This window comes from Felis catus, chromosome A2, assembly GCF_018350175.1.
Source record: "Felis catus isolate Fca126 chromosome A2, F.catus_Fca126_mat1.0, whole genome shotgun sequence".
Classification (NCBI taxonomy): Eukaryota; Metazoa; Chordata; class Mammalia; order Carnivora; family Felidae; genus Felis; species Felis catus.
The window spans coordinates 120,497,138-120,521,158 of record NC_058369.1 but is presented as its reverse complement, the minus strand read 5'-3'; the positions used below and the strand labels follow the sequence as shown (position 1 = coordinate 120,521,158).

The 24,021-nt window shown below is 42.1% G+C and overlaps 1 protein-coding gene and 1 long non-coding RNA gene across 13 annotated transcripts in view; one reads left to right on the top strand and one right to left on the bottom strand.

Annotated features, from left to right (window-relative positions):
- LOC109497506 overlaps nt 1-9,638 on the top strand; it is a 38,176-nt gene extending 28,538 nt beyond the window's left edge. Inside the window, exons 10-11 of one of the 2 annotated variants that reach the window (XR_006594310.1) lie at nt 2,172-3,232; nt 7,457-9,638. This is a non-coding gene — a long non-coding RNA (uncharacterized LOC109497506). Of the gene's footprint in view, nt 1-2,171; nt 3,233-4,094; nt 4,230-7,456 lie in introns of those variants that run through there. The other variant, XR_006594311.1, reaches the window with a different exon arrangement.
- The window catches only part of CREB5 (cAMP responsive element binding protein 5), a 495,995-nt gene continuing 473,641 nt past the window's right edge, over nt 1,668-24,021 (bottom strand). For 9 of the 11 annotated variants that reach the window (XM_045052533.1, XM_045052534.1, XM_006929280.5 and 6 more), the window contains 4 exons: nt 21,995-22,312; nt 17,698-17,925; nt 9,284-9,392; nt 1,668-8,359 (listed from right to left, as the gene is read on the bottom strand). In XM_045052533.1, coding sequence (XP_044908468.1) covers nt 8,196-8,359; nt 9,284-9,392; nt 17,698-17,925; nt 21,995-22,312 — 819 coding nt within the window. In that variant the 3' untranslated portion in view covers nt 1,668-8,195. Of the gene's footprint in view, nt 8,360-8,476; nt 8,700-9,283; nt 9,393-17,697; nt 17,926-21,994; nt 22,313-24,021 lie in introns of those variants that run through there. The other 2 variants (XM_045052537.1, XM_045052536.1) reach the window with 2 other exon arrangements.

Genomic DNA, 24,021 nt, shown 5'->3' with positions numbered 1-24,021 from the left:
AGCAAGTATAAGAAAAAAGGATGTTATGAAGCTCCAGGGACAGAGGCATGAAACATAGAATGGAGATTAGAGCTGTCTATCTTCAAAGTATAAATGTGGGATCTTAACATTTTTTTTTGAACCAATAGTAATGGCTTTGAAATTGCAAACACGGGTGGGATGGGCATTAGAAAGACTCTCTTGGGAACTATGAGTGTAGTGAGTGGTCTAAATGTAAATGTAACAGATGGGATTGCCATTAGAACAGCAATCATCCTCCCCACCCAAATTGTTTTTCTGTCCCAGTTTCCAATATCCTGGCAGGCTACGTGGAAGACGACACATCTGGGTTCTTGGTTTTAAAATATGACTGCTGTGGTCACAGGACCCAGTGGTTGGGTTGAAGTGTTCTGAGATCAAGAAAGAAGACAGAAAGTAAACAGAAGAGTATCCACTCAACAGGTGTTTATTGCGTGCCCATCGTGTATGACTGCTCTAGATCTTGGGTCACAAGGGTGAACGAAACAAAATGCCCTTGTGCTTGCGGGGTTTACATTCTACTTAGAGGAGACAGACAATAAAAAACAACTAATAAAATTGACCAAAGTCTGTTAGATACTGGTAAATGCTACAGAAAATAAAGTCTGTGCAAGGCAGGAGAGAATGAAGAGTGAGGGTGACATAATTTTATAGAGGATGGTCAGGAAAGGCTTAAGTAGTAGGGAGGCAGATGAGGAGGTGATGCTGATATTTGGGAGAAAACATTCTGCGTAGAGGGAATGAACAGCGTGTGAAAAGACTCTCAGGTGGATGGCTCAAGCGATGTTTGAGGAACTTCAAAAATATCAGTGGAACTGGAGAGGTGTGAGGGGGAAGAAAAATGGTAGGACATGGGCTCAGGGAATTAACGGAGGGGCAGGTCATGGAGGGCCTTTACAGAACTTAGTAGTAAGGAATTTGGCTTTTGCTTTGAATGAGGGGAGAAGTCCCTAAAGAATTTTGAGCGGTGGAGGGACATGGTCTGACTTCCATTTTCAAAGTTTCACTCTGGCTGCCAGTCAGGAGAGTATTGCAGGGATCCAGGTGAGAGGTGCTGGTAATTTGGACAGAGCTGTAATGGTAAATCCAACATGATGGTTGGATTCTGGCCATGCCGCTGGATCAGACATTGAATATAAGAGAAAGAGGAGAGTGACTAAAAAATTAACGAAAGAAGTACAGGGAAAGAAAGTAGAAGGGAAGGAAAGGGGGCAGGGTTGCTATCTGGAAGACCTCGAAAGGGGCTAAGACTGTCCTTAGGACTTCTCTGGAAGCCAAGCAAAAAACTCCAGGAGTTGACTGCCTGAGTGGCCAGTATGTGCTTCTTGGTTCCTAGAAATCCTGAATGTGAATTTATGCTGGCCGTATTTCTTGATTATTAAAATCTGTTGACCCCCACGAGAAGTTGAGTCGTGTGGCCAACCCACTGTGAATGTGTTAGACTGGTGGCCTCAGGTGGGAAGTTGGATGGAAGAGGCAGTGAGAGGGTAGTGGTGGTCTGCGAAGGAGAAAAGCTCACCTCCTTTTGTCCCTAGATAATCACGACCCCGAAAGAGTAAGCTTTGGTTTACAAGGCACGAATGAGACCACGTGCAGAATAGATACCGTTATCCCCAAGCCCGAATTTCATCATACGAAAGTTACAGGTGTTATTTGCATTTGAGTGCTTTATTATATTGGAATTGCAGTGATATTATTAACATTTGTACAAATGCACAAAATCTTGTCTCTTCTTGCTCCAAAGAGATGTAAAAATCTGACCTAGTTGAACAGTCTTAATGAACTCATTGTCCATTGATAACAATAAATGTGTTCACAATGCAACAAAAAGCTTAACATAAAATTGAACATATTAAATGCTGCAGCAAGTATTTACACGTATGTACCCCCAATTTTTTTTCTCCTTCCAGTAAGGAAGGTGGTTGCTTTACAAATAGACAGACAAACATAAATGCTTTGCTGTTTACAATTACAAACAACCCCCCCAGTCCAGAACTTAAAGTGACAGCACCTTTTTTTTTTTTTTTTTGGGACTTCCTTAATTAGCACTTTGCATAATGCTAGACTTTTTTTTTAAGTTCCATATTTTGGACAATATTTATGTTCCAATTATCCTAGACCATGGTGTTTGAACTGAGCCATTTTTTTTCCAGGCCTTTTCAGAAGATCCCAAACCCTATGTCCTCTCCAGGGAGAACATTTCAAGCTTATCATTTCTCCAAGACAAACCTCAAAGGCAGAACTCCTCTCTCCATGAGGCAGGTGTGATTTAGCAGAACGTAGAAGAAAAGAGGGTGAGTAGGTCTTCTCTTCTACTGGCTGGCTGGTTAGGAGGGGTTCCTTCTCTGAAATGCCCTCCCCTACAGCACTGCTGATACCTTCCATGATCTCCTGTCCGTGACATTGGTATTCTAAGGAGACAACTAGAATCTAATGAGCTTATTGTGCATAAGATTTTAATGATATACTTAAAGCTAATTTATTCAGGTTCCACATTCTCAGTCCTGAGGCTAAAATGATTCTGTTTTAAAAAAAAAAAAAATCCTAGAAAGTTCTATAGCATGAAACTCAATGTAAGAAATCCTAAATGCCCTAAGAAGAGCTTTCTACATCCTGGCTTCTAATGAGCTAGATATTGTAAGTTGGCTGAAATGTAATAGCTGATCATTACTGATTCCCCTCTGATGATAAGCTTGGAAAGGTATCAGAGTGTGCCACGTAAGAATATTAATCTTTTAACAAATGCTGGCAATTTGGCCTTACCCCCCCGCCCCTTCAACTTGTGGTAAATAGTTTCTTTTTTTTTTTAAAAATAGACAATTTATAAGGAAAAAAATATATAAACACTCTTTAAGCAATTTGGCTATAAGCATTACATCACTGAAAAACTCCACAAGAAATAGTAAAATATTTTGAGTTGGACATACACTTTTTCGTTTTCACAACATGATGAGCCTAGGGTTTTCTGTTCTGTTTTTTTTTTTTTTTCTTTGTTTTGGTATTGAATTTTACTTGGACGTTTATTGCTTCAGTGTCTTCTTGTCCTTTCTTAGATTATCATTGTAAAACAGAGGTGCTGTCCCTAATGACGTCACAAGGCAACATTGTATTTTTGAGACCTAGGAATGACACAGACAGGGCCACTGTTATTTCAGCAGCCTCAGAGAGACAATGGCTGGGACAACAGTCCACGTGCACCACGATGCACAAAAGAGTAAGTCTCCTGGCTCATTCAGGACACTTTGGTTTGGAGAATGAGATAGAAAATTCTTAAGTGTAGCTTAGCTGCTGCCTCACATCTGTTGCATAAGATAACATTAAAAAAAAAAACAAAAAACAACATGCTATGAATAAAGGGGTAAAGAATATAAACTGGCTCTTCTTGGTATTTCCGTAGCAGGCTTCATCTAGGCTGATGTGAGGAACCCGACTTTACGCAAATGTACCTGGTACAAATATTCTGTAAAGTATTTTAAACGGTGCAGCTCAGAGCCTTAGGGGGAGGGGGTGGGGGAGTTGGAAAGTGGGGAGCAGAGGCAGGTTTAAGGGCTCCGAGGGGGTCTGAGGGAGAACAAGAGAAACAGAAAGGGATCGAGAAAGCTAAAGTGCAATTTTAAAATATAAATTATCTTAAAAGCAGAAGAGAGACTCTAAATTGCTACTGCTCGCAGAGGCACAGTTTTATTCAAATTTAAATGGGTTGTTTCCTTTTCCTTCTCAGATATACTGCATAATGGAACTTGAATGGCTTAAAGCTAGGGCCCATTGTTTGGCAAAGGGCAAAAAGAGCACAAGGAAGCTGAATAGCGCAAGGCATTCTAGGAAATTGGGGTGGGGTGGAGAGAAGCAGAGATGAAGTTGTTTTTACACTTTTACAAGAAAGTTGTTCCAGTCGTGGTTACTGATTCCCTTTAGCTGAACTCCGCTTCCTAAAGGAAAGAGCTTACTTTAAACATTAAGAAAAAAAATAAAAAGAGAGAGAGAGAAAGAAATGTGAAAAACAACACTGTTCAGAACACAGATTAAAAAAATAACTCACAGAGCAATAACAAAATCCTTGAAATTGCTATGCACAGAGCTAAGCGAAACATTTCCACCAAATGATGGAGAAGAGCCGTTTGAAACCCTGAAAAATGAAGATATACACAAGTAGAGAAGTTTATTATGAACTAACACTTTAAAAACAAGTAGATCCTACGGAAGAATACTGTTCAAATGGAATGTTTTAAAATAACATTTATTAATAAATATCTTATAAAATTCTAAATTAATAGATTCCTGTTCAAATTTTGCTTTGGTCCTTGAATTCCACTGTATACACGCATACATACATATATATTTTCTTAGATGGTTTTTATTAACCAGAAAGAAGCACATTCTATCCTAACTGGATGGCTAGTTTGAGAGCAGTTACCGATGCTTCAAACTCCCCAGCCAAAGGCTGGTCTTTCACCGCAGCTGGTTTCAGATTTTAACGGCAAACTCAACTAAGACGCTAAAGTTTACTTAACGGGCAACAAAAACCGCCTGCACATTCACCGTTGACGCCCCTCTGTTCAGAACATGTGCTGCATTTGGTTCCTTTGACGGGATAGGCTCCAAAGAGCATTTGCTCCAAGTCAGTCACCCTGATTCTAACAGTTCGTGCGGTGATACCACGCAAACTGCTGTCTCCCACAGGCCGCGTTAACCACTGGGACTCGCACACGCTGACACGGAGGGAGGAGAGAGATGGGTGGGGGTATCGAAGGGAAAACATCAGCTCCACACAGGCTTTCAAATGAGTATGTTCGCCCATGGCCGGGGTTTCCCTATACCCGCCCTGGCATCGTGTTCTGGGAAATGTCTTCAGAAGGAACCCTTAAGATGTGGATGCCTCAATTTAGGGTCACCTGGTAGAAATGCCACCGGGTGCCCCTATCTAAGCTGCCACGTCCCATCACGTAAGGCAGGGGAAGCGTCGCAGAAATGTCCAGGTAGGCTGGCAGTGACTTCAAAGGCAGACGCTGCCAATATAAAAAAAAAAAAACAACCGAAAACCAAAAACCAAAAAACGCAGGTGAATGAGGAGAGGCAGTGTTGCAGGACCCTTCCCTCCTCCGCATGGGTGCTCTGAAGGTCACTACAACGGATTTGTGAAGATATGGGTGCATGACCCATATCTAGATCGAGTGGGAGAGGAGAATAGGGCAGCAAAAAGATGTTTTCCCACATTGGCAAAAAATGTAGGGCAAGGAGGGATTTTCAGGCAGACTGATTATTCTACGGTCTGGTGAAGGCTGGACCTTCTGGTGAAGTACTTCTCCTGATAAGCCGAGTGTTGGATTTGACCAAGGAGCCTTTCTGTTCAGGGTTTCAAGAAGCCTTGACAACTAGCTGGCATCTTCCATTTACTGTATTTCCACACTGCTAATGAACATACCTAAAGGCCCCGAGCATAACAAGAAGACGGTTTATTCTAATTATACGTTGAGGCCCGTTTGCTAACGCGTGTGTGTGGTTGGTTTGCCTACTTAGCATAAAAAACAGACATAATTGAGCTCTATATAATGCACATCAGTCAAACTGTCAAGTTGCTGAATTAAGAAAACTCAGGCAAGTTCTTCACTACAGAGGCTTTCAATTTAACAACTAAATATTCAATCAAGAGGCGGAGCAGAAGTAAAGTAAACCATAATTTTAGTGACAGCCCACTTTCTGGACATTCTGATATTACCAGTGGATTTTTAAAAAATCCATTTCGTTAAGTGCTATGCATGCAGTAAAGAAAAAAAAAGTTATCGTTCACTTAAAGCAAGAAATAAAATAAAACTAAAAAATTTTTTTTAATCCAAGCAAACATTTCAATGAGCTCTTTTTTTTTCTTTTTCTTTTCTTTTTTTTTTTTAGAGAGACACATAGACGGTCCTAGAAAGGAGTTTTGAAAAAATTAAATTTAATTTCAGAATAGAGATATATCTTAAATATTTCTTAGGAAGCCAGTTAGGTTCAACCATTCAGCGGTTAAGGCTGGGATTCAAAACAAAACAACTATGAATTCAGTATTTAAAATACTTAAAAAAAAGATATGTTTGTCTAAAATATAATAGAAAATCCTTTTAATTTGCATTTCTTTTTTCTCTTTCTTTTTAACATTTTTAAAAATTTTTTTTGGTTTTTTTTTTTTTTTTTTTTTTTTTGGTGTGTGTGTGTGTGTGTTTATTTTTTGTTTTGCTTTTGCTTTTGTTTTGATTTTTAGACCATATATCTAGTCATGAGTTTCCCTGGACACTCAAAACTTTCTTTTGAAAGCACTGCATACATGAAAAAAAAAGGTTGATAAATACTGATTTAAAAAGTAAGTTATTAGATAAAACTGAAACTAGTTATAAAAATCATGCTTCACGACTCTCATATTTTCTTTTTTCTCCAAAATAGATTCTTATGCTACAGGGAGAGATAAACACATATACACACACCCACATCCACACATGTATCTTTCCCTTTTTTGAACTCTTATAAAAGCAACACCTTTTGTAAAATACTATTATTTAAATCCCATGAACACACACACACACACACACACACACACACACACACTCATGTTAGGACGTCAAGCATTCAAATGGAGATGAAACACCAGCACCTGTCTACACTGCTAGAGAGAAACATTAGCCCGTTACTTGTGAGATGTGATATTAGCACACATTAGCACAGTAGAATGGCTTGTTTCAAGGAGGCACAACCGTGGTTCGGGACTATCTGCTTTTTATAATGGGCAAGCTGATGAAAGTTGTTGAAAATATAAATCAGAATTATTCAGAAGAGTAGAGTAGCCATATCCACGGGATTCTTGCAGCAGCCAAAAAAGGCTTTGGCTGTTCTGGGGGCGGTGGGGGGTGGGGGGGGAGCTGAAAGCACCCCTACGGGAACATCAGGTTTTCTTTCTCTCTTTGTTCCTCCAGTAGAGCGTGTACTTTCACCCACCAGAATAGCAAAGCCAGTTCCATAGGCTTAAGAGAAAAAAATAATTAATAAATCTTAGTCTATTAGCAGCTGATGATTGACCACTGTAATCTGTGTAGTGAATAGAGCCCTTCTGAATTATTATATAGTCTATGGATTTTTAGCCTTATAGACAGGCCATATAAAGCCGGTTGTAATTCGAGGGTGTGATGTTACAGCCCACATCATAATTTGGACCTTCACAATCAAGGCTTATAGGCTCCCTTCCCTGGTGTCTCCACAGCTGGCATTCAACAGTGTTTCACCTATGGCTAAGCCACCTTTTATTTGTTCTGATTATTAAAAACATTAAATCAGGCACATTAAACCTCTCTTGCTTACCATTTTATAAAAAGCAAGAGATGAATGAACTCCAGCTGTGGGTCACAGGCAAGGGAAGCAATGGCTAGATCCGTATTTTTTTAGATTTACTTGTGTTTTTTTTTCCCTTTAGGCATTGTTTTCTTCTTTACCTGCAATGCTAAAGGTGGAAAAATAAAACAGAAGAAAGTAAAAATGAAGAGTACACAGGCGGCCCAGGAAAAGGTGGAAAAGGAGAGGGAGAGTGGAGAAAATTGGAGGGCAATTCAAGGAGGTGGACCAAGAGGAGGAGGAGAGGTGGGGAGATGCTTGGTGGTTTTATTTGGACATCAGTGGATCTCATCCTTTTTTTATAATAAGAGGAAGACAAATATGGAAAAGGCTCTGTGTTCATCTGGAATTCTGGCGACATCACAGCACAAACTCAACATGTGTTACGACATCATCAGACTCACCACCCAGTTACCTTGCATCCGTTTACGTGACATGTGGGCATGCCTCATTTTGGCTAAAAGCTGCGGTTTAACAAGATGCAATGTTTCAGGCAAAGGGTTGGACCGATAAGAATGAAACCATGTCTATATACAGAAGGAGTTCAGTTTATAAACAAGTTCACTGGTACCAGAAAATTGGAGAAAAGCACCAAAGCATTTCCCAAGCTGATAGATTAATTAATTGCATAACTCCCTTTTTTCTTATAGAACTAAGTATAAAAGACGACATTTCCATAATAACTATAAAAATGAAAGCCAGTCTCTGAAGGGCTGAGGAGTCTTCCAGGTCTGAGTTAATTCTAAAAATGCCCTTAAAGGAAAGGACGCATGATATGCGACAGCTCTTCTTGGAGGCAAGGTCTGACCCAGTGGTGGATTTTAAAGGATGGGATTCAGGTCTGTTCTGTGAGTGGTGAGCTGACTGAGGGTGGAGCTTCCCACGACCTCGCTCACTGCAGAGGAAGTGGTGACGGTATTATGTTGGATGACCTGGTGCTGAGAGCAAGCTGGGACGGGGCTGGCGGGAGGACTGCTCTCCGGACCTAGGAAAAAGCACACACACGCACACACCAATATAGCTCCTCTTGGGCGGACCTGTGGCCTACTCGGGAAAACATTACTAGATGTTTACCAGAAATGGAAGAGTTTCACACGTGTTCTCCTGGACGTTAATTTCAAAACTTTATTTTAAACTGTTGTCACCAGCTATGCCTTCCCACTTTATAGCTACAAGCAAAGCCATGCTTTCTACACCAGCAGAATGATTTCACGTGTTGGAGTCTTGGTGTGTGAACGTCCCCATTTTTGTATTTTCAAGTAGCCATCCGCATATCAAATGTGGAAACATACTCACATGTGGTGGGAGAATCTGTGTTGCTCAATCTAAAAAATTATTTGAAAATGAATTGACCTTCAGCCATGAATCCTTGCTCCTCCCACCATCCCCCACTCAACTAGCATTTAACTTCTTGATGTTCCAGATGCAGAAACTGGGGTCTAGAGAAAGGGGTCCACTTTACTTATTGGAGCACCGAGACAAGGTCACTCACTTTTCAGCCCAGCAGCTTATATACCTTACGGCATTGGATGTGATTCACCCAATGCCTGTACCCCAGCCCCTGGATTTCTCTGGAAGGCGGCTAGCCCACTGGTAGGTGGGCTCCAGCAAGTGATTTTTCTACTGGCTGCAGAATTGGAATTCGGTACAATTTTACAATGTGAAATGGCAGGGAAAGTCTAGCCAGAAATTATCAGGAGGGGCATGGTGATGGGCAGGGGTCAGAAAAGGGGGATGTCCCTGGTGCAACAGTCTGGCAGCCACTGAAGAATTCTAGTATGATTTCTGCCGGGGTGTGCAATCTACACTTTACTTTTGCTCTTTCAATAAAATCCAATGCAAAATTAGTGGCGAAAAAAAAAAAAAAACTGGACACTGAGAAAAGAAAAAAAAAAAGTCAATGACTTACTTAGATATCCTTGTGATTCTTTCTGCATGGCTGTTATTGGACAGTCTTTATGTGTTAACAACAACTGTTTCAGCTGGGCCACCTCATTTTTCAACATGGACACTTCATTCTGGAAAGAGACATATCAAAGCCATGTTGGAAAGACCAGAGAATACAAGTCTCCATGCATTCTTAACGGTGATATTGGCAAACTTTCCTGTTGTGTCCAAAAGACACTGAGGATGATATTCAATGAGATTTGCCTGAAAACGTGTACCTTGCCTTTAACTTGGCCATCACATTTACCAGGGACTTTCTGAAAAGACCAGACTTGTAACTCAAGAGCTGAATCCTATTAAAAGTCCAGAGCACCCTCTTTAGGTGGCCAACTCTGGAGCCAGGTTACATGGGTGAGAATCTCCATTCCACACTTACTGGGGGACCCTAGGCAGGAAACATAAGCCAGCTGAGATTCAGCAATCTTGTATATAACTGGGGGGAAAAAAACCAATATAAAGTTTTTTGAGTTGTGAGGATTGAATGAGGTAATATATGTAAAACGCTCTGAATATTACCTAGCACAACACTAAGCAATCATTGAATTTAGCGAATCTAGCTGTTCATAATAATCATCTTCACACTGTCTGGTAAGCTCGGGCCAATATTCAGTATGAGAAGAGTGAATGTGACACATGCGTAGGGAAGAACTGAGTGGCAATATTAGTGGCTTCACATTGAAATGTCCTCAGAATAAGCCAACTCATCTACCATCAGATTTCCCAAAAGAATTTCCAAACAGGCTGTAGTTCAACAGAGCACATCCCTGCCGGATACCTGCTTAGTGGAAGGCATGGAAGCACATAGAACAAATTGTTGATCCTCTACTGGTGGGGTGAGGTCAGCCCAGGAAGGGAGGGGCAATGAAGTCTTGGCCATGATTAAATGAATGCGATTGGTTCATTAACTAGTTTGGCTAATTTCAGCCTATGAACTCTGCCATCAATATCGGGGTGTTACGGATTGCGTGTGGGTACGTGCGCGTGTTTCTTATTTACTTAGATCAGTGCCTCAAACCTCCGCTTTATGGAGTAGTTCACAAAGACAGATTCATGGCTTTGGAGAATAATGTGCTTGGCACCACTGTCTACAAATGTAGATGCAGAATAGATGGTTGATTCTAAGGTGCTTCCACTTGATAAAAGTAAATTGTAAACGTAGCACTATCTCAAATAAGCCATTTTACAGTTGTGATAAATAATACCCTCTCTCTGGCTAATGTTCGTTTGTGGCTTCCAGGCATTGTACTCCACATGTGGAGACTAAAACAAAACAAAACAAAACAAAACAAAAAAACCATGCACACAGAAAAGGGTGTTCTAACATTGCTGTCATTACGTTGCATCTACACTTTCAATATGAACTTGGCTTTCCGGGCATGTATTTACCACCCAAAAAAGTAAGTTTGGGATTCTAGAAGTTAATGTAAAGAAATTTTTTTTGAAACATGTTTTAAAGAATACCTCCCATTTCCAAATTCATTTGCAAAATACATTATAAGTAACCAAATGTTGAGTAACATAAGGAACAAAATAGTAAGAATCTCATCTACAAAAGCTTTTCTCTTTCTTCTCCAAATTTTACAAAATAAAAATGCCTGAGAAATTAGCATTAATGATGAATACATCACTTAAATGTGAAAATTGCATCTTCCACCTCTGAAGAAGTGTGGTTGGTAAAGGGGCCCGATCAAAGCCAAAAGTGACCCTTGTCAGTGGGATGGATAACTTTATTTAGAGGACAATTTATTTTAGCCTTAAGTACTAATTCTTTCCTCTCTTATTTTATGCCCATTTAAATTCAGACAGCCTTCCTTGCTTTTCCCAGATTCCCTTTGCTTAAAATAGCCTGTGTAAGAGAAAGTTACTTTTAGACCATTAAATAGAAGGCAACCCCTGGTTAGAAACCAACCAACCAAACAAAACAAAACGAAAAAAGGAGAAAAAGAAAACTAAGATGTGTGTGTGTGTGTATTTGGTCTCAAAATGAAATGTCAGCTTATTCACATTTGGATTATAGACACAGCACTTTTCTAGAATCACAACTGCTAAGACACTTGTGTACCCTAAGGAAAACTCTCAGCTGCAGTTAATGCAGACAATTGCTCGTAGAAAATGGAGTCAAGCTCCAATTGGTAGTAAATCCTGCCACACTTTTCTCCTGTGATCTAGGAAACAACAAATAAGGAAAGTATTTAAAACAAAACAACGGGCGCCTGGGTGGCTCAGCTGCTTAAGCGTCTGACTTCAGCTCAGGTCATGATCTCGCGGTTTGTGAGTTCGAGCGCCGCTTCGGGCTCTGTGCTGGCCGCTCAGAGCCTGGAAGCCTGCTTCGGATTCTGTGTCCCTCTCTCGCTCTGTGCCTACCCTGCTCGTGCTCTGTCCCTCAAAAATAAGTAAATGTTAAAAAAATATATAAAAAAAATAAAACAAGATTCTCTTGCTTTCTTACACTTCTAGAAGAAAAAAAATAAATCCCACCTGGTGGCCATCTTGGAGAGGTTGACCTTAGCCTCTGCTTCTTCCCCAGCTATGTCCTTCTCAGTCCCACCTTTTCTAGGCAGTGTTCGATCTCCCAGGCACAAATTGTTCATTGCCCCTTCCTTAAAAAAGCACTTTGAATTCCGTTCTTTGGGTTTCTACAATCACAAGGAGCTAACTGCCTACAATACTTGGCACACCCCAAATCATTCCACAGTAAACCTTTTGCTTCCACGAGAGGCCACAATAAAACAGCACAGTGTATGTGGTGTCTTAGCCTCTAACCAAAGCCCCGTACAAAATAGATAACTTAAGTGGCCCTCTTTGTCTATGAACAGCAAAGCACTTCATTAGTAAACGAATATGTCGTAGGTATAGAAACTGAGACCCTGGGAGGTTGAGGGTCGGTAAAAATGTAGGAACCTGAAGACTGCCATGATAACTGATCATCCTTTAAAGATAATAGGTGAATAATGACATATTTCTTCAAGTGATGTGTTAGCAATTATGTTATTTAGATAGGTTATGGTTGGAAAATGAACGCCAATGAATATTCTCCATAAAGAAGAAAAACCAGCCTCTTGTTTAGATCAGAAACACGTAATTACGGTGCTTATAAGGGCAAATTCAAAGTCTAATGGCCACAGAGGCACTAGAAATTCACGGGACAGCTTTCCAGCAGGAAAAAGAGTTCTCAACAGGGATTTCAGAATAAGAGGGTTTGGCCTCCCAAACCGCTACACCAACCTACTGTAAAACAAGACGGTTGAATTAGTTCTCTAGTTCCCTCCAGCAAAACAGTTGTTTAGCCTTTGAATGTTTCTGCTTTGCCTTCTGTTGAGAAAGCTAATTACCTAATAGTCTAATGAAGGACTTGATCTTGATTTTTTTTTATTCATTAATTACTTTGGTATTGGCATCAGTGTTAGTATTTGGTATTCTCAAATACGCTTATATTTCAGGTCTCATATTCCCTGAGGGAGACAGTTCTTGCACCTCCTGGGCTTCCAAGTCTTAGGGCAGATTCCAAAGCGATATCTACAGTTGCATTTTAGTGCAAAACTTCGTGTCCGTGGATGTGTCCATATTGTTGACAGAGTCTGCAGCGCCTTCATCAGATCCCAGAGGAAGCCTCTGGATTAAGAAAGGTTGACAATCACTGCCCTAGAGAAAGCAGCTTGAACCGTGTGCTGTCCATACGCATAATCATTGTAGAGTCTCCATACAGACTGATAGAGGAAATGCTAGACTATATTTTTAAACAAAAATCTTTTTCAATGGAACATAAGTAGAATCACCTTGAATTCATTTTGGAAGAGAACCACCAGATAGCAAATGTTCCAGAACGCACGAAAGAAAATGTTGCCTGCAGCTCTAGTAGGGAAATAAAAACCAGGCCTTCCGGAGGCAGTTTCTTACTCTGAATTACCTTGCTTTATGAATTGAGGCAAGTCACCAATTTTTTTTTTTTACTCCCCTGTGCGGGTGATAAAAATCGTTCTAGGTCTTCACATAAAAGTACTTTGCTAAAGCAAAGTATGAATAATCAGTATCAACTCTCCTGCTGAAATCATCCCTTCATTTTTTCGAAGCGAGTTTGGGTTCGCGACGACTCTAAAGCAGTTGGCCGTTTAGAGAGGGACTGGAAGAGGCTAGGGGCAGCTGGATTATCTGTTCTTTAACCCATAAGGTTGTCTGGGGATGAAAGAGAACCCCTATAGAGACATTCAATACCATAATAACAGCCTTTAAACAGGTACCCCAAGAAGCCCCTAATAGCTACATTTGCAGTTTGGGGCTTTGGGGATACCACTTTGTTAATATGATAAACCCAGAATGCTTTTTGGTGCAAGCAGTAGTCAGTGCCAAGAAAATAATTATCAAAATGGGCCCTACAGTAGAGCCCCTCCCCACTTTTTTTTTTTTTTTTTTTTTTTTGGTAGATTAAGGCTGAGGCCAGGTTTGTTTCACTCTAAAACAAAGGACTTTCAATTTGTAAGGCAACAGTTCCCATCTGGCCTATTCTCTTGCCAAGTCCCAAACCTGGGCTCATGTGTCTAAAATTTCAGCAGCGACTTAGACCATGTGTCTTTGCACTAAAAAAGAAAAGCAATTATTTCCGTGGGTGACCAGATGATTTCCATATCATCTACTGCACACAAACAATCCACTGAGCACCACGGCAGTAGTTGATGAATTAATTCAGAGCTGATCTAAGCCACGCTGCCGGAGAAAAGAAAGTGGGTTCCTTTCGCTTCAGAATTTTCTACAGTGAAAGACCCCAGAGCAGTGGGTTAGGTCAAGGGAAGACTTGCTTGGGTCATCATCCTACCACTTGCTGATTCTGACTTTTGGGAAGACGCCTCCTGTTTCTCCCCCACATAACATGTCAGATAGGGCAGTTTCGAATACTTCCCTCACATCTTATACCTGTGTTGACCTCTTGGGTACAAATTTGTTGTGAGACAAGGAAATTGAAGTCTGGGAGTTTGGTTTTGTTTTCTTAGGTCTGATTTTTTCCAATCTGAAACTCTGCAGCCCAACCAGAAGGTTCTATGCTGGAAAACAACTCAAAAGTGGCAGCGGGCCATCCGAGACCTTGGATATTCCGTTTGGCTGGAGTTTGTTTGCTTAGCACCTTCCATTTCTGTTTACTTAAAATTTGGCTCACTGGACCAGCCTCAAGAGAGACACCTTTTTCTTTTGACAAAGGTCCAGCAAGACAAGACGGAAAGGGTCATGCAAAGGTAGCAAATCTGCATAGCCTCTCCAGCATCACAAGGCAAGATGTGGAGTGCTCTGCGTCACAGAAAACACGGCATGGCTGTGGTTTCTGTCCCTCGGAAGCTAAGCAGTGGTTGGAAAACACCGATAATCTAGTTTTTTCAGAGACTGTCCCTTCCTTGGGCGCTGCGTTAACAACCAGAAATATCGGTGCCTGTTGATTGGCCCAAACAGAACTTTTTTTCCCTGGTTTTCAGGGGCTAGAATGCTAGTATCTTTTTTTTCTTTTGCCAGGTATGGTTGTACATGGTGCAGATTCATGGAGTAGGGTCTCGTAAAGGGGAAATTTACCTTATGTCTTTTGTAAAAGCAGTAATATACAGGCGTATGCCAAGTCATGAACATATCTGACCGCAAAGGAAAACCAGCATCTTCACTTTTCCAGGATCTCTGCTAGTCTCTCCCCTCTTCTCTCTCTCCGTTTTCAAGCTCCAGGACCACAGTCAGTATGCCCAAGTAATTCTGCAAGGGCTCATTTTTGTTAAAACTGATTTAAACATTTGTTGGCAGTGTTATGTGCCAGCTGGCTGTTCATGGCTCCTTCATCTAAGGCAGTGGTTCTCAATCCCTGGGTGATTTTGCCCCCAACAGGGGATATCGGACAACGTATGGAGACTTTTTGGTTGTCACAACTTGGGGGTGAGGCAGAGGATGCTACTCATATTGAGTGGGTAGAGGTCAAGGGTACTGCTAAATACCTGCGAGGAACAGAATACAACAAAGAACTATCAAGTCGCAAATCGAATAATGCCAAGACTGAGGAATCATGCCCGTTTTCATGGTCCTCTTGCAAACCTCAGAACTGGTAGCAAATTCCAGGGATTCCCACACCTCCGTCATTGCAGAACCACTGGCTGGAACATTTGCCAGGCCCGCATGCACCAGAATTTTTATTTACTCAACATGTTTGTACAAATTAACTCCTTATTTAATAATTTAGCCTCATCCTTACTAAGAGTATCTGTGAAATTGAAGGCTTGATGTCCTAATTACATTTTTTTCAATACACCTAAAAACAAACCCATGATTACTATGAATGTTAAAAGTGCTTGTCCATCTTCTACCTAGAAGCTTCTCACATACCACTGTGGCTGTTGGATTCTAGAACTACAGACTTTCAAGCGGGTGTAACTTGTGAGGTGTTGAGTCCAGCCATCCCACTGTGGCTTGACTCCCTTCAATCACATCCTTGCCAAGTGGTCAGGCTGCCAGTTCTTGGACACTCCAGAGGTGGGAAACTCGCTCATTGATTCAACAAGCGGATATTGCGAGCAGACACTCAGGAGCTCACCATGTTAGCCTGCCACTACACTAGAAATAGGGGGTAGAGAGCAGGGGGAGAGGGCAATAAGGTAAGACACAAGCCCCCCACCTCATGCACATGCAGCTCTAAGCCACTGGGAGGAATTATTACTTTATTTCCCCTGCATCTGATGTGTATGTTTCCTATTTTCTTTCCCATGTCTATCACAAAAAAGGATGAGAAATTTAGGGGAAAAGGTGAACATACGTATGCAGTCCACATATCACCCAAACTTTCTTTATACATTTTCAATGTATACATTGGATGCTCCGAGGTCACTTCTGTTTAATGGCTTGAACACGCAAAAGCTTTGGGGATTTGGCAGCCTTATTGTTGGTTTCTAAGGATGCACAGAGAACCAGGTGGGGGAAGGTGAAAGTTACCTATGAACTATTAAGGTACAGAGTCTCCCCATCTGAGGCAATCTTTTCCCCCTTCCCTCCACTCTTCCGCCATTTTTTAGGCTCCTAGAAGCACTGGGCTATAATCCACAACTCTCACTGCTATCCCGGCACTGCTTGTCACATAATCTAGTAGGCCGCTCTCTTTCTGCTGGTGGAGAGGGCATTCCTTTTTTGTGCGGAAACAGATACCCTGAACGCATCATCTGTACAGCATGAAGTCTGCTGGAGAAGCCCTGGGCACTAGAGTTCCCTCCCCTTCTCTCCCAGAAATGGCCTTGTTCGAAACCGTCCCCAGTTGAGCCACTCATGAAAAGCAAAAATCCTGTAAGACTCAAGACATGTCAAGTTTGAAAATGAGATGGGAACATGGCTTTTCCCATAGAGCAAAATAATAACCATAAATATTCCTTTCCTCCATTAAACAAAAAAACATAATCTAGTGTAAGTCAAAGCAACCCCCTCACTGGTGAATATAGAGAACTGCCTTATAGTTGAAGATTTATTATGTGCTAGGCACTGGGAAAACTGCTTGGTAGACATTAGTTCACTTATTACTCCCAATGACTCCATGAGGTTATTCTTCCCATTTTATGGAGGAGGACACTGAGGGCCAGAGAGGTTAAGCACAGCTACTTGATGAACAAGAGTGCGAACTTCCGTCTGACCAAAGCCTGTGCTCTTAGCTCTGTAACTCAGTTGGGCAGGTTCTCTCTCCTCAGAGCTTGATTTAAAACCGAATGGTTATTGGGGCACCCGCGTGGCTCAGTCGGTTAAATGTCTGACTCTTGATTTTAGCTCAGGTCATGATCTCACGGTTTGTGAGTTCAAGCCCTGCATCAGGTTCTGCACTGACAGTGTTTAGGATTCTCTCTCTCTCTCTCTCTCTCTCTCTCACCCCCCTCTCTCTGCCCTTCCCCTGCTTGTGCTCTATGTCTCTAAAAAAGAAATAAACTTTTTAAAAAAAATTTTAGGGGCGCCTGGGTGGCTCAGTTGGTTAAGCGTCCGACTTCAGCTCAGGTCACGATCTCGCGGTTCGTGAGTTTGAGCCCCGCGTCGGGCTCTGGGCTGATGGCTCGGAGCTTGGAGCCTGCTTCCGATTCTGTGTCTCCCTCTCTCTCTGCCCCTCCCCCGTTCATGCTCTGTCTCTCTCTGTCCCCAAAATAAATAAATGTTAAAAAAAAATTAAAAAAAAAATTTTAAAAACCATCATTAAAGAAAACCCAACTAAACGGTTACTTTGTTTTGTCCAGTGTCCCAGAATTAATAAAGCTTGAGGAGGAAGCCTGCCGTCGCTCTGTGAGCTAATGTGCGGTATTACTGCTTAGGTCAACAAGCGCCTGCTGGGGCAGGAAATGCCAACTGTACACAGGGCCTTTGAGTCCTGAGGAAAGAGACAGTGGCCTGCACCTGAAGCTGCATGTTTGTCTGGGTGAGTTCTTCTGCTTTCTTTTCCAGTGACATCACCCAGACCTTCCTCTTCTGTCTGCAGCGGGTGGCAGCGGCCCGGTTCCGTTCCAGAAATTTCCTCCGCCTCTCGTCGGGATCCTCATCCACCACCCTTCGCCGGCGCCCCCCTGTGGGCTGGGGCGGCTGTATTGTCTGGGTCGGCTGCATCTGTTGTGTCGCTGGTGAAACCTGTTGGGCATGAGAGGGAGGGGCGATGGGGAAAGAGAAGGAACACGCTGGGTGAGAGAAGAAACCCAAGCTGGTGTTGAAATGCAAAGCACAGAGTCGACTGCTTTAGCGAGCATCTTGAACTTGTTTTCTAAGAACGAAGTAAACAGTGAAATCACGCTCGTGGAAAGAAAAAGCACTGCGGAACTATCTGCTGTGATATTTTGGCAAGACGTAGAAACGACTTGGGAGAGAGAGTTCAATAGATTTTTCCCTGACAGGCATTTGGCTGAATCATGTCAGGGGAAACACTTTTTTTTTCCTCTCCTTCAGATGTTAAGCATGTCTTATTTAAGGTGTGTTTTAAAAGAGTAAAATGCCAACGCAGGGCTACAGGTGACAACAGAGAGGTCATGGTTATTGTCACCATATTGATGAGTCTTCTATCATCTGCAGAAAACTCCTTCCGGGCAAGTTGTGAGCTCCCTTCTTTCTCCTGGTGTTAAAACCATGTTCCTGGAACTCACTGCTGGGACGTCACCACCGCTGCGACTCCCTATCAAAAGAACCCTGTGAGTCCCAGAAAGCAGATGAAATCCTATTTTCACTATTTCAGAGTTCTCAATGCCAAGGCCTCGCTGGACTGGCAAACTCCAGATGGGTCCACCTGTTCCTTGGAGCTCTGCCTCAGACAGGCTTTTCCAGGTGACTGGAAGCAGGGCTTATGCAGTGGATGCCCAGAGCAGTGCTGAGCCCCGTAATACACCCCGTCTGCACAAGAGGGACAGAAGGCTAAGAGTCACCATAGATTCACATTGTAAGAAAACCCTGGAAGTAGCAAAGCACTTCATTAAAAACTTTGACTATACTTATAGGTTCCCCCTAAGATCTGCATGGGGCTCAGCAGTATCTAAAGTTTTGGAGACCTACTGCCCATACAGCTTCATTTTCCTTCATGAGGTAGACACACAGCACTGAGTGAAATTTCCACCACGGAGTCTTTATGTGTCTGGACACCTAATGCTTTCCCTAATGCAATCCACTCCTTCCCCCCTTTCTTCGTTCTCCATAAAGGGTGTTCCTCCCCCCGCCGCTCCCCACCGCCCTTCTCATTCTCAGTCACTCAGGCTCACGGCTATAATATCTATAAAGTTGTTTTACAAGAGACATTTAACCTACGGAAATAACATGCAAAAAAAGTTTTCAAAAGGAAGCGCAGCAATGTTTTCTACCACATTCCAGTTCTGCGATTGGAACCAACTTGAATGACTGTAATTGGGCTAATAAGGGCTACCGGTTGACATCAGCTGACTGAAAGTGATATATTTTCGCCTTAAAACTCTATCAAATCTTACATGACGCACTGTAAAAGAATCGAGCTCACGGTTGAAGTTGGACTGCATCTCAGTAATTTTGTCTAACCCATAGACATTTTCTAAAAGTGCTTATCGGCGATCCCTTTCCTCCCAATCACAGAGAAAGAACAACAAAAATTCACCGTCTAGGGTCTTACTCACCAGAGTGGCCGGTGAAGATGTAATCCTCGTTATTGGCAAAGGTTTAGCCTTGTCATTTCAGATGCTGACTGCTAAGCTCAGCTAACCACCTCAAAGCAAAGCATTAGGAAGGAACTCACTAACTTGGCTATTTTGACCTGCACCGTTTCTTTTTTTTTTAAATGAATTCCCGATGTCTAATTGTCAGCCCTGGACAAGATTCTCAAGTAGGCCAAACTGGGTTTGAATCTCCACTGCCGAGACCTCTCATCTGGTCTTGTATTCTCCTACCCCAACTTCAACCAACCTTTATCTCTGACACTCTTCCTGTGCCTTTACCCAAAAGGGTGAGCCATGTGGTGGTTTTAGGCTCAGTCCAAGTTCAAGGTTTAAAGTGTAGTTTGGACAAGAGAAATTCCTGGTGACTGAGGCGTGACACCAGGACTCTTGAAATCACATCTTTATATGCAAGAGAATCCTAAGGAGCCAAGAGAAATTGCAAATGCAACCCTGAGCCCAGAATTTGCGTCCCATCTAATTATTGTTGCTTATTTTCTTTTTAAATAGAATTCTGTTGGCGTAGATGCTCTGAAACTTTTCATAAAAAATGATGTATTGTTATTTCATAAAGACAAATTTATCCCAAGTCATATTAGAATCTCAGAGTCAGGAGGACCTTACTATACTTCTGTTCCTAATGCTCTAATAATCATACAATTGAGCAATATGACAAGATCTCAGTAAATCAGCCAAGTGAACACAATTTAAGAGTGGCATTTTGAGTACTGTCTAAATGATCTTGTTCAAATTTTAACACCACCAACCTGTACCCTTTCTCTTTAGTATGGGATTAAAAAGCAACTGTTTGTGCAGCTAATTATAATAGCAATTAACTAATTGCATATACAATTGGCCACTTACTGACTTGAAAGGGAGGGCAATTGGCTAATTGGTAATTAGCTAATGAATGGCTTTTATATTCAACTTGTTAAATATTGTCTGTTAAATATTAACTGTTAAACTTGTCTGTGAAGTAATCGCCGACAAAGGCAACCAAAATTTAATGCTATAAAATATAAGTACACATTTATGTGAATTTATTTGCCTATCTTTGAACCTGTAGTTTTCCTTCTCCCTTCTAATGTCTCCATGCCATACTACTGCATTTGACTAAAAAGGTGGTTTGGACAGCATTTTATTGCTAAACCACTTGTAAACGTCTATCATATTACTTCCGTTTGGAGTTAATCATGGCTAGCATGTATTGAAAACTGTGCCGAGGGCTTTACAGACATTCTCTTAATACTCCTAGGGGTCTACGAGTTTCGTCTATTATTACCCCATTTTGCAGATGGGACAACGGAGGCTTAGGGAGTTTAGCTGACTGACCAGAGTCACACAGCATATAAGGTGAGGAAAGAATGACAGATTTCTCACTCCAAAGCCAGCACTCTTACTTGCTATATAGAATTCCTCTAACTACGTTTGCAAATGTAAGCTTACCTAATGAATAAGCTCATCTATTGAATAGATCAGAGAGTTGCTTGTGAATGACCCATTTTGCAGATGGCTGTCCAAGTTTGGTGTGTGTAAGAGGAGGGAGTTCAAGAGCTCAAAAACTGCCTAGTGTGAGGTCCAGAGGCAGACGATGGAAGAGACGGTGAATAAGTGTTATATTTGGCGAACCCAAGTTCCCAACACCACTCTGACCCAGCTGGTTAGAACCCGGCAGTGTGGAATGGGTGGAGGGGACTGACAAAGGTCATCCTGCTTGAAGATCCAAAGTGTCTAAGGCTAGCCATTCTCCTAGACATGCCCTTTGTCCACTTACCAAAACTTACCCGGGTACACGGACCCGCCTCTCTTCTTGGGCTGGGTGACATAATGTCTGCCTGGTCCCCCAACCCTCTTTCAGTTGAGTCTAAAAGCTGGCTTTCTTTCGAGCCACTTCTGGTGACTCTCCACCCCTGGGATTTGGCCTTTCTCTAGAACCAATCATCTACTGAGCTTGGCTCTCTGACTACTCCCTCCAACGCATTTCACATTAGGTGGGATGAGTCACCTCTCTTCATCATTTACACAGCACCTTATGCCCTAACATCCATTACCCAGCTTCTTTGTCTGGAATTGTTACTCTTTAGATTTTTAACACTTGGTGCTATTCGGAAGACTGTCCGTGGTATTTAACTTCCATTTGACACGTGACAAAATTGAGTGCCCATGTTCTAAAGCACTGCAGCCAAAACCATGGCCGGAATTAACTTATTTTTCTCATTCTCTATTCAAATCTTTCTTTACACGCTGGAATTCTTCCTAGTCGTCCCATCAGTATCGCCTTTTTGAGAGTTAACTTCGGGACATGAGGTTCACATTTGCCCCCGGGGACTGGGCCTGATATTTACCATATTATTTCTAGAAACTATGGTCTGGGAAGGTCTTGCAGGTTATCATTACCTCCCAGGAAACGAACAGAGCTCCCCAGAGTGTCAAAAAGAGCAACCAAGCTCGTCACACAAGGTTGCTGCCAATGAGCCCCCGAGTTAGAGCTTGCACTGATAACAACAAGGGGGAAAGAGATCATGAAAAGGGTCTACCTGTGCTTGGTTGCCGGAGTGCAGGGGTGGGTGTGGCGAGGTCTGGTGATGTGCAGGGTGTGCGTGAAGGTGGGAGTGATGATGTGGGTGGTTCTGCTGGTGATGGGGTTGAGGGTGAGGATGGTGGGCTGGGTGCTGGTGCTGGTGCGGGTAGGGGTGATGGGCTGGCAGCGTCTGGTGCTGATGTGGGTGCGAGTGCATGTGATGGTGTGGCGTCTGGTCCTGCCGGGAGCCCATCATTTCCATCATGTGTCCCATGGTGTTCATATTCCCATTTGACATGGCAGCGGGGTGGTGAGTCAACGCGGCCTTCAACCTCTGAAACAGAACAAAACAAGAGGGGACAACTGAGGTCAGTCATGGACAGAATAGGAATTTTGAAACGATGACTCATATTTTCAATTCTATGATACGTCACGGTACTACTGTTAACAATTTTTTATTGGTTGGCAGTATGGCTTATGTGAATTTCAAATTTTCATATATATCGTAGTAGGTAGGAGGGCCAATGTCAGCTGTACACGTTAATTCAACTGTCACAGCAAATGAGCAGGACACCCTGTCAAGAGTTAGACAGTCTACCCAGAGGCATTTCCTACTGATTTCCCGCTATCGATTATTCATCGTATCCTATCGGTAGCTGAATGGAAGAGTAAACCAAATAAAACCAATCAATACAACAATGCCACCGAACCAAGGGCTCATCTGACAGGGCGCTGTGTTTTGTAAGGGTCACAAGAATAAGAGATTTCTTCCTCTCAAAATATTTCTCAAATACAAAGAGGAAACGATTTCAAATTTCAGAAGACGGGAATGGTATGGAGCCCTTTTAGGGCTCCAAATGAAATTCATGATCTATAACTTTTGACGGCAATATGCAGGTCTTCTCCATTTGTTACCACGATATTTCTCATAGTCCCTCCCGATCACCTAATTTTTCTCACACAATAACTTTCTTCCGGTCTTTGGGAAAGACGGGAGGAAAGTGGAAACACTTGGAGTATTGCATTCTATAGCTTCTTTGGTGGCCACATCAACAGTCGTATTTCTAACCCCAAAGCATCGTCCATTCACAAGCAAACAGTCATGTACACAAATAACGTCTACCTGAATCTAAAAGCAGGGATCAGCAAAATGCTTCTATAAAGAATCGGACAGTAAATACTTTCACCACCACATGCTTTACAGTCTCGGTTGCAGCTACTCAATTTTGCCCCCAAAGCTGCAACAGATGGTGTATAGAGGAGTGAGCACGCTGTGTTCTAATACAACTTATTTAGGGCGAGGAAGTTGAATTCCGTGTAATTTTCACATGCTCTTCAACTTTTGACTTTTCATCATTTCAAAATGTAAAAACCATTTTTTAGCTCATGTGCTGTGCAAAATGAGGCACTGGGCCAGATTTGGCCCACGGGCCATGGTTTGCTGGCCCTGATTTAAAGAATCGGTTAGTTGGTAATCAGCTTAGTCACAGTTTCTTCAAAATTGCCTTTTCTTGTACACAGGCAATTATCATCATATCCTGAGGGGCACAATGTGCTAAGCACTGTTTAATATAGTTATTCCTTGTAAATGTATCTTCTGCAGGGATGATAGTCTGGTTGACAAGCTCACACTGGCTTCACGAAGTATTTGCTACAGGACTCAAGTTCTCCCCTGATTTGTGATTTTATCTGATTAATGATGGTGGTGCGCAGTCACTGTGAAAAGGAAGAGTTAGATTTGAATGAGGGTCAAAGCAACCATGTTCCAGCCCTGTTTAATATTAGCATTTCTCAACTGGTTAGAGTCCGTTGTTGATAAATGCCAACTGAATTCATCAAAATCTTTAGGTAAACAAACACAAAGAGCCCCCCACTTGTAAAAGAAAAATAAAAGGGAGGGGAGTATGTGACGGACTAGATCGTATTATCAGATAATCACTGAAAACATTTCCTGCATCCAGTCTCAGTAACCACTAAGCCTACCTGCTTCCTCTTTCCTGAGTACCAGCTACTGACCTCCATCATATTAATCCTGCAGAAGTT